This window comes from Thermobia domestica, chromosome 11, assembly GCF_964235325.1.
Source record: "Thermobia domestica chromosome 11, izTheDome1.hap1.1, whole genome shotgun sequence".
Taxonomy (NCBI): Eukaryota; Metazoa; Arthropoda; class Insecta; order Zygentoma; family Lepismatidae; genus Thermobia; species Thermobia domestica.
Window position 1 is genome coordinate 247,428,198 of NC_137464.1, and position 15,423 is coordinate 247,443,620.

The 15,423-nt window shown below is 36.3% G+C and overlaps 1 protein-coding gene across 3 annotated transcripts in view; it reads left to right on the plus strand.

The window, feature by feature from the left end:
- Nucleotides 1-979: 979 nt before the first annotated feature.
- Nucleotides 980-15,423, plus strand: part of LOC145664884 (tetratricopeptide repeat protein 39C-like) — a 71,417-nt gene continuing 56,973 nt past the window's right edge. For 2 of the 3 annotated variants that reach the window (XM_081731937.1, XM_081731940.1), the window contains exons 1-3: nucleotides 980-1,136; nucleotides 7,680-7,961; nucleotides 14,663-14,800. In XM_081731937.1, coding sequence (XP_081588063.1) covers nucleotides 7,809-7,961; nucleotides 14,663-14,800 — 291 coding nt within the window. In that variant the 5' untranslated portion in view covers nucleotides 980-1,136; nucleotides 7,680-7,808. Of the gene's footprint in view, nucleotides 1,143-7,679; nucleotides 7,962-14,662; nucleotides 14,801-15,423 lie in introns of all 3 variants that reach the window. The other variant, XM_081731939.1, reaches the window with a different exon arrangement.

The following is a 15,423-nucleotide window of genomic DNA, read 5'->3' on the forward strand; positions in this document are numbered from 1 at the left end:
TTTTGCGAAGCCTGGTACAAAATGTCTTCTTACCATCAACCTATCAGCTTCCCAGTATAGGCCCTATACGTAAAGATACATAGAACTTCTTTGTTGTATGTGGAATTGCGGATAGCTTACGAGCCTGTATCGTGAGATACCCGGCGAAGGTTAATGTGTTTCGGATCCCATGCAAAGCTATAGGTCCATAGAACCAGCATTATATCATAAAAAGAGACATCTATTGCAGGGGCAGATTAAGCTTTTGGGGCCCTGGAGCCGACTATTTCAAGGGGTCCCTATGTTACGAATAATTCCAGTTTATAAACTTTCTTTGCTGTCTTCCATAGAATCATAGGTTTATTGAAAAACCGAGAACTTAGTTTAATTACAGTCATTGTTAACAGTTAAATGGTCATATACTGCAGTGTAACACTCGAATGTCAAATACAAGCGAATTGGTTAACTAGTAAAGTAGGTTTGGAAAATCTTCTAGATTTGCTCTAAGTAAGGACAAAGGAATTTTCAACATGAGCTAATAATTTGGTTTGTAATAGAGGCACAAATAACTCACTCCATCACAAAATAAGTATTGTGAAGATGCTGGTGGATAAAGACTCAACTCTAGCGATACCACGAGGGTAGCGAGCGGGAAAACATAGCATGGGTCTGAAGCCTATAATATAATAAGTTGATTGCTATATTTTAGTATAAAAGAGATGAAGTTTTGAGTGCCCCCTGAGTCTGGGCTCCGTTGGCTCCTCTCTTAATCCGCTCCTGATCTACTGGGCGATTCTCAAAGATGAAATTAACAAGTGGTGTAAATAGTAGTATCATGCAGTTCAAATTCCTGTTTTTACAAGACTTCGTTAGCGTTTGAAATCTTCATCTAAATTATCTCGATTATAATAAAAATAAGGAAATGTTTACGGTGTGACGACTTCAAACAGGGAAAATTTTAAATAAGTATGGGAGAAAATATGCTCTTGAATATTGGCAACTCTTCTTAGAGTTGAAGCAGACGAAAAGAATTTTCCGTAAAGTAGGGTGTAATTAGTGCTCGTAGAATTAAATACGAAGAAAATTGTGATGATGTGATCCTCATGTTTTAGGAAATTTTTATACAAATTTGAAGCTAACAGAAAAATCTATAAATGGTAATGGTAATTATTGACAGTACATTGTGATAACTTTTCCGACCAATGTTTAAATTTGATGTTGACAACTATGATAGTGTCAAAGTAACTTAAATTTAGTTGCAACCTGGAAACTATTTTATGTTGCCGATATTATCACGGTGGATTGTTAGCAAGCTTTTCATTTAAAGAAAGTGGTGCTATAAAATCTTGATTTAACAAAATAGATATAGTTTCATACTTAGCTTACTTATCCTTATAATAATAAGTTCAAGGAGGGCACCAGAAATCATTGCTAAAAAATAAAGTTAGAATTCTTCACGATTGGTGTAGAAATACAGCGTCCGAACATATGCCATAGAAACTACAGTACAAAAGCATAAACCAGCCTGTGCAGGTAGCTACTAAAAGCCATGAATGTTACCTAACCGAATCAGGTCAGCGCTAAGCTGGTAGGCCCGCGGCGTACGGGAGGGATGTCTCAGCGACGCTGAGTATGCGAGGATAGTAGAAACACACTAAATTCTTGTTACTAGATACCTTACCTGTCATACAGCTTTATCATTACGGGTAGTAAAATAGGCTAGCGAGGTTCCATTAGTAGAATGTGTTTGGTTGGGCTAGTGCTTGCATGTTATATTTACAAGTAATTTAATGTAGGTTTTCGCAGTGTTTTGAGTTCTTATAACTTGTAATGATTTTATGCCATTAACGCTACACTTCTGAAATAAAATATAGGTTTTGTATACTGTGCAAAAATCCTACGCAGGCGAATAATAATATCTAATACAGAACTTTTTCAAATACACCTACTTATTTTCACTGTCATATAGCACTTTAATGAATTTACACTAGTAACCTTACACTTGTAAAAAAAAAAAAAAAAAAAAAAAAAAAAAAAAACCTGTGTTCCTTACTACTTAAATCAGACACTTGGAGAAAATTGTTCCTTAAAAATATGTCTATATGGAATGCTCAATTTTCCGTGTAAATCTTAAACTTAAACGGCCCCTATTCTTACTGCTTGCCTCACAAATCGCGTCCACAGATTTATAATATGCTTGCGAACGTATATACCATGACTAGTACTGTATGCTTCCACATTTTTACGGTGATTCAGTGATAGAACGCTTATATCTAATGCGAGAGTTCTGTGGTGTGGTCCTTGTCACGTGAGTTTGTGGAGGATAAAATAATCTTCATGAGTTTTCCCGTTTCCTTTCACATTCTCATTTCACTGCTTCATAATCATTCACTTTCATTATTCATTCACCTGCATTAGCGTACAGAGCATAAAGGTGAAACGTAAAACTAGAAACTACGATTCTTTATTTACTGGCTGATATTTCATAAATAATATGCCTGCAAACATATGCCATCAAAACTCTTACTTGCGAGAGGAACACGCATCGAACTGTAGAATGTAGTCATTATAACGTAGCATTTTATCTATTCTGACTCAAGGCAGAGCAAAGTTAGAAGGTTCGCTTGATAACGCGGGAGTGCGTCCGTCGGGTGTAGGCACTACAGAGGAACTGCGTGCTTACCTGAGGTCCTCTCAAAATGCAGATTTCTGACAAGTGCCTGTTGGAGCCATGAATCTATGAAATAATTCCAGAGTACCGGTACCATACCTTTTATTTGTTTTTTGTTTTGTTTTGTTTCATTTCTCGTAAGACATGAATATGTTTATTTTGAACGCAAAGACGATAAAAAGATCATTGAGAAATCTTTTTTTAACGTCCCACCATTGTTCACCGAGTCTTAAGGATGACTGTAATGATGAATAGTAAAGATGGGAGGAAATGGGAGAACTCCGAGAAAAACCACGCACACGAAGCTGGGATCGAACAAGGATCCCACGCACCAGGGTTGGCAAAAACCATGGTTTTTATTGAAAAAAAACGGGTTTTTTTGGTTTAAATAATTTGCTCTACGTATTTATATCACATATGAACAGAAATACGTTTGTTCCGCCTTGGTGCTATGGAACAACTGGGTTATGGTGAAAGCGCAATCCAAACCGCTTCTTGGCTTACATTCGAGAGAAATTGTCCTCCATTTGAAACTCGAAACCGGGACTAATTCGCCACGAATGCGATACGTCTGCCGACTCACTCACGAAGGACTTCTGATAAAAAATACGTTGTACTGATCTTTACATACTTGTCAATATAATTGTCAACTCATTTCAAAAGGACAAAAAGATAAACAATAACACAAGTAAAACCATTATACAGCATTACATATGGACAATTTCAAAATACTGCAGAGTACACAATAACTAATTTAGTCCAAGTTAAAGAGGTATAACGACTTAATTTGCATATCAGTAAGAAAAGTGAATAAAGATACGAATTATTTGAGTCCACTTTGGCTTTGACCCATTTATACATAAACAGATACAATAGATACTTCTGATTTCAATAAATGCCTCTCGTGGAGTTTGCATGTCCCCCCCCCCCCTTCCTCAAAAAAGCACGGCATTTCGATGTATTTTATCAATAGTAAACATTATTAAAACGAAACAATATTTAGAATTTTTCATTGATTGCAATTGCATAACAATAATAACAAACTATAAAAAAAATCACAAAAGAAACAGTGATAAACTTATGAGAAAAAAAGTTCCTTTTGCAGTATAATCTCTCTGAGTACTGAATGGGGAATTTAGGTCTGAATGTAATACGAATAATATACGGTAGTGAAACGTGATAGCAAATGTGTGTTCATCAAAATTTTACGAACATACACTTTTACGAACATTTTTCATTTTCTGGTTAAAATCAGTTTTTTTTTTTCTCTACTCTACACGTGATTACCTTTCAAACGAGATACCACACGGTGGGGGTTGCTATTTAAAATTTTGTAGTTACCCTCCGTAACCCCCTTGAGCGCATCTCATGCTGGGTTCTCCATATCAGCATAATGTTGTCTGTTATGTCCCTTGAAGGTTACAAAAGGTTTCATGTTTCTATCTGCCTTGGTTTCTTCAGGAGACGGGCCTTAGTGTTATTGTATCATCAATAACTGTATATTGCACTGTATATTGTATCATCAATACTTGCTTAGTGTTTCACACTCTGTTACATATTTGATGCAGCAAACAAAAATTGTTTTTGAGACTGAATTAAAATGTAAGAAGAAAAAGAAAATGATAATTAAAATCTCGTGCTCACCGAATGTACGTAGGTATGGTGGGTATGACTACTGGTTCATACTAAGAAGCTTCTCCGTCTTTAGATCTTCAGGGCTCCTACGTTATAATAAAAAAATAAAAAAAAAAAAAAAAAAAAAACGGAGCGGGCTGTACAGAACCAAATCCACGAATTACACTTTAACCAGTAAGCAATAGCTCCAGCTCCTCCTAGCGCCAGAAGGTTCGTAACGAGCGCTATGGCATCGACATTGTTTTTAGTATATACGACGCGGATCGTTCAAGGAAAAAAGTTTCCGTGTTTTCTTTTGGAGAAAGTGCGAGTCTGATGATTGACATGAAAGTAACAATATGTTCTTACGTCTTTCCTCTACATTTACCATACAATGCAATGTTCGTGCAGGTTGCCGCACATGCACAGCGCGTAATTAGCGTGAGTCATGCAATGGGAAACGCCCTGATCATAAGGAATCGAGTTATGGCGGAACAACGTGTGGAGGTGAGAGTGAAGAAAGGATTCGTTCTGCATTACAATATGAGTTTTTTACAAATGACCGTGCTCCTATCGACATCCACAGAAAGCTGGTGTTTGTAAAGACTGTAATTTCAGTGAAAGTGGTGCAAGTCGTTTTCTGAAAGATGAAGAACATCATTTGATGAAGGTCGGTACGTCTCTAGTCAGTGCACAACATTAGTTGACAAAGTGAATACACTAGTGTTGTTCAACAGAAGTATCAAGGTTCATGAAGCCGATGATTTGAACATTTCCGTCGGAACTGCACACAAAATCATTCACGAAACACAAATACGTGAAGGTTTAATCTCGTTGTATCCCACGACAACCCACTGAACAACATCGCAACACGCATATGGCCTGTTGCCTGAATTCTCTGACCCGTACCACAATGAAAGGAAAAACTTTCTCTACCTATTGTGACTCAGGAAGAGAGCTTCTTGATTACTACACTCAAGGGGATGTCTTTGGAATGGAAATATCCCACGTCTCCTGTGAGGAAAAAGTTCATGGTTCAGTGATGTACAAATAAGGTTCTTGTGACTGCTGTTTGGGATTCCAAGGTAATAGTGCTCACAGAGTTTTTGAAGAAGGGGGGAAACAGTCAATGCTGCACGTTTATTGCCAAATCTTGGACTCTTTTCTGCTGGTGTCATTCTTCTGGATGACAGTGCTCGTTTCCATTCGACAGCAGTAACACAGGCCAAACTTCGAGAAACGAAATGGGAAAGGTTACCACACACCCCTACAGCCTTGAGTTGGTCCCGAGTGACTTTCTCTTGTTTCCTCAATTGAAGTTCCAGCCGCAGGATCAACGTTTTCAGAATAATGTGGTCCAGACAACTGTAAAAAGTTTTTTTTTTTTTCGTCCTCTAGACCCTGATTATTTTATTTTATTTTTTACTTATTTATTTATTTTGATGGGTTTCAAAAACTCGTGCAACGATGGGACAAATGCCGCCTTGGAGATTATGTCGAAAAATGAGAAAGGACGATGCTACTTAGTATAACTTAATTGTTGTCTGTACCTTAAGAAATAAATTTTCGGCAACATAGCCAAAACTTTTCCTTGAACGACCCACGTATATCCTTAAATCTCTCTCTAGCAGATAGTGTCTTTTTTTTTTTTTTTCGCATACCATTCATAAATCTCGATATTACTTAATATGCTGCCGTGGGCACGAGGCCCTGTAGCCAGTGGATAAATAGGATCTGTTAACAGGGCATAATTTTCAATAGTAATCCAGCATTATGAGGCAATCAGGGAGCTGTTTGGCTTAAAAAGTACGTAATTCGGATGAGAAAGTTAAAAAATAGACGTTGGAATCTAATGTATAGAATGTGCTTTGGAATCAGCCAAAGTTCTTCATAATTAGGGAGAGTAAGAATAAATATTGCAGATATAGCTGAGTGTTTCGGAAGAACGAAATTTTGACTAATATTTTCTTCTATTATTTATAATTATGTTTCTAGATTTTTTTTTTTTTTTAATTTTATTGAGTTCAGTTGATTTTAGTTTATCGTCCTGTTCAGCAGCGAGGCTATATGAGACGTGGATCTACTGATTAACGTGGAATCCGAACCACATGAGCTCCCGCCGGGAATCGAACTTGGGTCTCCCACCCCAAAGGCGCGTACGCTAACCACTTAGCCACGAGGGAGCTGTTTTTGAATTTCATGTTAATGTAAGTGTTATGTAACTGTCATAAATAAATAAATAAATAAATAAATAAAATACCGTAAATTGTATGGTCCTCTTTTTATGTTCCTTATGTACATCACTCATATGATCTTCTTCCAAAGAATTAATTTCTTGAGGTCAGATCTTGAATTTGTTTTTCTCTACATGTTATTTTTATTCTTCTGTATGAAAGTAAGTGCGAGTGCTTCTTTTTAGTCGTAAAATCGTATCGAATAAGATTTAATTTGTAAAAACCATTGTAAAACATACTTATATACAACTACGAACAAGCCTTCCCCGATGGTCTAGTGGCTAGTGTGTATGCGTTTGCTGTACGTAGTCTCGGGTTTGATTCCTGATGGGGTGTTCCAAAAAATTAATTTCACAATTATTTATTTTCATTAATCATCCGTCTTTAGCATGAAGGGCATAAGCGTGGGACATTAAACTATTTTTCACCGCGAACAGTTTTCGAACATGTGGTTTTACTTTGATTTCTGTTATTTCAATGTTGCTAACTAGCAAAGTTTCTTGATAGATAAAACTGATTAGACACGAACATGAATTTAGATACTCCAAAACATAATTTACTACCCATAATTAATGATAAATGCCGTGGTTATATTTTATTAGGCTTAATTGTAATTCCTTCGGTGGAATAAGATTCGTAGACAAGTCTTTCTAGTGCCAACATGGTTTTGAGTAGAATATTAACTTTTTTTTAATGGTGTATTTCGATTCGTTTTAAATACTTAATCTGGAAACTGCTGATTTCTTATCCATAGAGTCTCTGATGTGTTCCGTTATTCTAATTTTTATATATTTCTTTTCACCATACCTATATATGGTGATTGACAATCACAAATTGCTTCGTAAATGGCCAACTGTGCTTTTCTATCCACGAAATAAACTCAGCTAAATACATCTTTAGGTTTTTAGAAGATTCAAGAGCTACTTAAAAGTCATAACTCTGTTATACTAGAAAAATAAAACTAGGATATAAGAAGAGAGAAATTCATGATTTGACCTCAATGAATTCATTCATCCGAAGAAACTCTTACAAGTAAAACTGAGTGAAATTAAGGCTCACGCAACTTAATGTATTTTTATTATTATTATTATTATTATTATTATTATTATTATTATTATTATTATTATTATTATTATTATTATTATTATTATTATTTATTCATAGGATCTTTTTCCTTACAGGTTCACAAGGCTTCCCATGATTCAAACTGTAGCTCATAACGTCAAAATTTAGGTGTAGAATGGAGTATAAAATATAGCTTTTGAATATCACAATGGGTAATATACATCTATAAAATTCTCGGATTCACCATGCAGAGTGGTCAAGAACTGGAGGATTGGCAAGTAGCCAAACAGGGTATTCAGTTGCTTCTCAACAACAAGGCTAACGAAGCAGAGACGCTGTTCGCTAGTAAAAAAGATAATCTGCAAATGGCGGCTGGGCATTGTTTTGTAACATTCATGGTAAGTATTCGTTATATCCCAAACAGTGTGTTTCAGAGAACTTATTAACAATGTGATATTCCACTTATAAAAACAAACTCAAAATCTGTATGCGAAAATGTCGAATTCGGCTTTGTTTTTGAACTATGTGCCTCGCAATATATAGGAGATTAAATTTTGATGACAAAATGATGCTAATGTGTAGGCCAGACAATTGTGACAGTAACATAAAAAATGGTAGCCATTGCTGCAATACAAAGCGTAATGAATTCGTTTTATGTAGAAGATATATTTAAAAAAATGTTTTAAAACATTTTTCTGACCAGAACAAAATGAATTATTTAATAACTATACGATTTTTGTTACATTTCAAGGACCTAACGTCCTCTTCATCAGACATTGAGAAAAGACAGATGACAGCAAATCTTATATCTTCCTCAGCCGTTAGTTAGCATTTTCATTTATATAATTTTAATTGTTGTTTTTATATGTATAAAATTTTAAATTTGTAATATGTAACAATATCATATAATTACAGTCAGAGTCAGAAACTGGAGGGAACATCAGCGTGAAGTATTAACAAAGCAACATCGAGGGACCAACAAACCTCGCAAACCACAAAAATCCGGTTCAATCAATACCAAAAGCATCGAACAAAAATTAGCAGATGGTGATATACGTGGCGCTATCAGACTACTGATATCCGATGACACTGTGGCTACGCCAGATACGTCAGTACTACATGCTCTCAGAGAAAAACATCCAGCCCACGTTCACTCATTCATCAATCCCGAACCACCTGAGGACTCGACTACAGTAACTAAAGTCTCTTCCATCGAATTATTAAAGGCTATAAAATCCTTCCCCTCTGGTTCGGCAGGCGGAATGGATAATCTCCGTCCCTCAATCTTAAAAGATCTACTTATAAATCAAGACTTTGATTCAAGGGAACGGTTAACCACATCCATTTGTGAATTTATGCACTTAATTATATCTGGGAAAGTGCCGACCATTTTACGACCAATTTTTTTTGGTGCTTCACTTATAGCACTGAAGAAGAAAAGCGGTGGAATTCGCCCAATAGCTGTTGGCAATGTTTGGAGACGCTTATCAGCAAAAATTATCTGCTTCCGGATACGAGATTCATTAATTAATATACTATCACCACACCAACTAGTTGTCTGTATACCATTCGGAGCAGAATCAGCCGTACATGCTGCCAGAATGTACTACTCATCTTCCCATACTGAAGTGAAAGCATTTTTGAAAATTGACTTCCGCAACGCGTTCAATGAACTCAACCGCGACTCAATGTTACAATCTGTTAAAACTAACTTTCCAACTTGCTATCCATACATCTACCAATGCTACTCCGAACCAAGCAATCTTTTTATAAGGGATAACATAATTCACTCACAACGTGGAGTACAGCAAGGCGACCCACTTCGACCAGCACTGTTCGCCCTAACAATCCATCACATTATTAAGGATATTAACACAGATTTAAATATCTGGTACTTAGATGACGGTACCATAGCTGGAAATATCGACGTAGTACTACGCGCGTTTAATAAAATTCGTCTAGAAGCTTCACCTATTGGATTGTTTCTTAACTCTGCCAAATGTGAAGTGAGTTTCCTGAGCGCCAGAGCTGATGAAGTCCATGACCTTTATGAAAAGTTTAACGAAGTAGCACCTGGTATCAAACTCTTATCACCTACCAATGCGGAACTTTTAGGGGCTGCCATCTCTACCGAATCAAGGAGCAAAATTTTATTGGACAAGATATCAAAATTAGAATTCTTCTTTTCTCAATTATCAAAACTTTCTGCTCACTCCGCTTATTATTTACTACGAGCTTCACTCTCACTTCCAAGATTACTGTATTTCCTCCGTTGCTCCCCTTCTTGGCAGGATGATAAATTACTTGACAAATTCGACCACACTCTTAGAACAGGACTGGAATCCATTCTAAACTGTTCTTTGAAAGACAGTTCATGGTTACAAGCTTCCTTACCAGTTGAGAATGGAGGCCTTGGGATTCGTCGAGCTATGGATATCGCCATACCTTCTTTCCTCGCATCATTCTATGGCTCACGAGAACTAATTGGATCTCTTCTTCAACAGGAGGTTGACTTAGACTCGATTCGAGATGTACAAGAATGCACCGATAAATGGACTAGTCTGGTTGGAATGGATCCCCCCACCTATCGACAAAAGACATGTTCAGTCTGTTTGGGATGAACTTATAGCCAAGCTTCGTTTATCTTCACTCCTATCATCAACTAATAACCCAGATGACAAAAGCCAGGCTGTTAGCTGTCTCTTCCTCCAAAAACGGAGCATGGCTTCAAGCCCTATCTTCTCACACACTAGGCCTACACCTTTCTAATGAGAGCTTTCGTATTGCTACAGCTCTGCGCCTAGGTGCTAATATTTGTGAGCCTCACTTTTGTCCTGCTTGCAACGCATATGTTGATAATAAAGATTTACATGGCCTTTCATGTAAAAAAAGTGCGGGAAGACAATCTCGACATCATATTGTAAACGACATTATTTGTAGAGCCCTCGTTTCAGCGGGAGTTCCTTCAATAAAAGAACCAAATGGTTGTTGCCGCTCTGATGGTAAAAGGCCTGATGGCATGACCTTGGTACCGTGGAAAAATGGAAAAGCAGTAGTCTGGGATTTCACATGTTCCGATACGTTTGCTTCTTCCAACTTACCCCATTCTTCAATTCAGGCAGGTCTCGTCGCCGCTCACAGAGAATCAGACAAAAGACTAAAATACTCAAACCTATTGGACAAATATTGGTTTGTAACAGTAGCAATAGAAACCAGTGGGTCTTGGGGTCACGAAGGATCTAATTTCATTAATGAAGTTGGTCATCGAATAGCAATCAAAACTGGTGACCCCCGAGCTACTGCATTCCTTTTCCAACGTATCAGCATCGCCATCCAGCGCGGGAATGTGTCATCGATCTTACATTACCTCCAAATGGTAATGTAACAGAAAACACCATCGGCACATTACCTCCTGGTAAAGAACTGGACGAGATTTTTCTTCTATAACACACAATAAGACGGAAGGAGACATATCCGAGGAGGCTGACAACCACTTTGACTATGTTCATGAAGAATGTTTTGAATCCAGTTTGGATAAATATACATTGTTCGAAGTCATGGCTAATACCGGTAAATTTGGGAGTGGTAGCAACATTATCTACAGATTTTACTTTGTTACTCAAAATCGTTAAAGACCCGAATGATATTGTTTATTTGTCCGATGTTTATTTTGGAACAAATATGATAGCTACAGATAATCTATGTATTCTTAGATAACTTAAAAATGTATCAAAATAAAAAAATTACATTGTTAATACATGTTAATTGTCAATGCAATTTTACAATTCTATTGATCTTTATATAAAATAAAATAAAATAAAATAACAGAAATTTGAAAATATTCAAATTGCACTAATAGTCTTATGCATTTTTCTTTTCTATCACTTCTAATAATTTCTCCCTTCTCTAAAGATGAAGAGGACGTTATGTCCTTGAAACTGTAACAAAAATCGTATAGTTATTAAATAATTCATTTTGTTCTGGTCAGAAAAATGTTTTAAAATGTTATTGTGATTATCCAGAACTATGGAGTATATTTATTAAAAAAATGTTATGCGTAGAAAAAAAAATTGAATGTGACATTCTCTCCCCTCCCACAACATAGTACCACGTTCATATGCAAATCATTTTTGCTGCACATATCATGTATAGGAATAAGAATTATGCTTGTAGACCAATTCAGTGAAAGATATCTTGTCTTATATGGAACCATCCTGAAAATAAATGTAAATTAACCAAATTAGTCAAATTTGCTTCCCTCCTCCCCTATAAGCAACAAGTACACATACAGGTTATTATCATGTAGGGAACTATTTCATTGTCACATACCAATTTTATGGGTGTATCACGAAGGAGGAGAAATGGTCCCCCAAACCTTGATGAAAAATTAAAAGAAACGAACTTCACCCTCTCTCCTTCGGCCGTGGTACCCCCACATACATAAAATGCATGCTGGCGGAAAGCTTCATCCCTTAGGCATACATTGGTACCAAATCATCTTTCTAGCTTAATTAGGGGCTGAGCTATTGATGTTTGTTGTAATAATAAATGTAATTTACATCAAAAAACAAACTCCAAAAAGTGGCCAACTTTGCCCCCTCCCTACTTCCCACATATAAGCAAGAAGTACAAATATAAGATATTACCATATAATGGCCTATTTCATTGTTTCACATACCAGTGTTTATGAGTGTACCCCCAAGGGGGAATGGCCCCCCAAAAAACCTGTTCAAAAATCACGGCCTTTACCCTCCTCCCATCTCCCCGCCGTGATACCCCCAATACACATAAAATGCGCACCGGCGAAAAGCTGCATCCATTAGGAATAAATTGGTACCAAAATTATCGTCCTATCTTAATTAGGAACTGAACTATTGATGTTTTAAATTCCCGACGCAGCAGTTGCGTCAATTTGCATTTAAAGGTTAAGAATGCAAATAACCAATAGAACGTAACACAAAGAAACTAAACTACACCTTCCGTGAACGGAGATCGTTAGACTCTCGATTTCTTTCACCGGAATTAAACATTTGGTTTCCAAAGTTTGGTCTAGCGGTTAGATGGTAAGTAATATCTGTGAGCGTGTAAAAATATAATATACAGGGTGGTAACTCCACCGAAAAACTTTGGAAGAGGATTCCTTACATGAAATGAAAGAAAAAAGTTCTAATAAACATGGTCCAAAAGTGTCTCTTTTCAGAGTTATGATCCTTTGAAAATTCGAAAAATCACTTTTCAAAACTCCCTGACTTAGAAACTATCCCAAGCGGTTTAAGGAATTACACAGAAACTAGTATGTGCTCTATCTAATTATCCATGTTTTACCATCCTCCGTTATCGGTGAAAAGAACTGTAAAAAGGAAGTTGAAGTATAGGGATACTTTTTAAGTACTAGTGGTGCGTTCGTTTGGCTAGTACTGATGAATTCTGAAACATGGATATTTAGATAAAGCGTATACCAGTTCCTGAGTAATTCCTTAAACCGCTTGGGATAGGCCCTATAGTTCCTAAGCCAGGGCGTTTTGAAACGTGATATTTCGAGTTTTCGGTAGATCATAACTCTAAAAGGAGACGTTTTTCGACTCATGTTTATTAGAACTTTTTTCTTTCACTTCGTATTAGGAACCGTCTCCCAAAGTTTTTCGGTGGAATTACCTACCACCCTGTATATGTCTATTTAGATTATTGTTTTAAACAAAATAAACATTTTAAACGTGTTTTCTTTTGTTTAAGACAAAGTAATTTATTTTAAACATTAAAAACGTTTTGGACGAATTTTTTTTTAACAAAAAAAATACGTTTTGTAAACTTTTTTAACGTGTTTTTTTCCAACCCTGATCGAAAAAGGCCAGCCTCGACTTTTTCGCAGGGTTGTCCAAATACTTTAGCAGAAATCTAGGTAAGACAGACATATTGTCTCTTATATTGATTTTTCCTAATGTATTTGAAGTTAACATCACGGGTTAATCAGACGCTTAGTATAACGCTAAAAATTACCCTGCATAGGGCACTGTAACTCTTTTCGCTAAACGCGTCATCAGGATGAGGCAGGAAAGAATTCAGGAGAAAACAAAACAAAATAAAATTGAAAAATGGAGGAGTAGATTTGACGCGTCCAAACATAATGTTGTGTTGGAATCACAGTTTTCCAGCTGCTTTTCTGTTCTTTCATTTTCAACGAACACTAAATTCTCTATGTCTGTGTGTGTCTATTATTTGCGACTTTTTCAATTTTAAGCCCTCCATTCGATAGAACATCAATAACTATGTAAAAGAAGTTGTTTAGTTTTTCTTGTCACTCTTACCGTTCCCGAGATATTGGCAAAAAAAAGTTCGATTTCGGGAGTTTTAAGGAGCCATATCCCGGGAACCGTAAGTCGTAGAGGGCAATATTTTGCGAATTTTTCAATTTTGAGCCTTCCATTCGATAGAACATCGAAAACTGTGTGAAAGAAGTGACTGAATTTTTCGTGTTACTCTTACCGTTCCCGACTTATTGGCCAAGCAAGTTCCGACTTCGGAAGATTTAAGGAGACATACCTCGGGAACCGTAAGTCATGGAGAGTTGATATTGATGTTGATCAATACCTATGAGGACGGTGAACATTTTGGTACCAAATAGTAACCGGTGGCTACTGTCTAACTGGCCACCGTTCCCCAGATATTGCCCCAAACAATTTGGATTTCGGAAGATTTAAGAAGCCTCGGGAACCGTAAGTCATAAAGAGATGATATTGTGCGAATTTTTCAATTTTGAACATGTGTCTTCGTAGAACAACATATCATAGAGCTTTTTAACAGAACTCTTAAACAAAACATGTGGGAAAAATTCAGTACTCAAGGAAATTATAAATGAATATATATATTACAAGAATTTTTTAATGAGCATGATAATAAAGTATATAGAACAATTGATATAAAGCCTGTAGAAGTTAATAAAAAAAATGATTATTTTTAAGTTCGTCGTGGCAATACTTTTGGAGCATTTTCAACTGTTTTAGTGTTGTGATTTTGTTTATATTATTTTCTTGTAAGTAATTTATTATATATGTATAACGTGCTGTAAAAAAATGTGTTATAATGTATTTTATATTTGTAGAATGCGCTGATGACGTTCGAGGAAGAGAAACTTCAAGAGTCTCAGCATGAACTAAAAGCAATGGAGAGAAAATGTGCTCATGATATTGGCTGGCTAAAAGCAGTTAAAAATAGAGTGTTTGGAGCAAACGCTAATGAGGTTAGAAACTTTATTTTGTATCATATGCTAACAAGGGCGCTCATGTTGGGGTTTCCACGGGAGGGGGGAGCATAAGGGACATTTCAAATGTAGTCTTAAATTTTGTGATAACTATTCTAAAAAATCTATTGGGTTTTCGATCTTCCGAAGTACAATTTCCTCTAGAAGGGGACGAACACCTCATGCCCCCCCTTCCTCCCTGTTGGGCACCCTTGTATGCTAAATATACAGCTTGATGTTTATATATGCTCTTTAAGTCTGAGAGTCCTGCTAGGTGAGATAAAAATAAATATATAATTTTGTCATTTTCCCTAAATTAATGTCAATGAAAATCGTATTAAATGATTTTTATCAAAGTGGTCCAAAATCAGTTTCGTTAAAATTGAGATCTAGTTAAATCATATTCCAGACCCAAAATTGTAGATTCATCCTATTTCAAAAATCTTTGACCCTTAAATGCGAATTTCAGAAAGCCTTCAATGGCTGAGTTTCCTCAAAGATGAGACCTAATTTAATATGCGTCTCGCATTATTTGGGCCCAATGTGGTAAATGTATTCAATTTCAATAGAATCAATACGTACGCTCGTACCTCCGAAACGATCTTTTCCGGAGACTTTCCCAA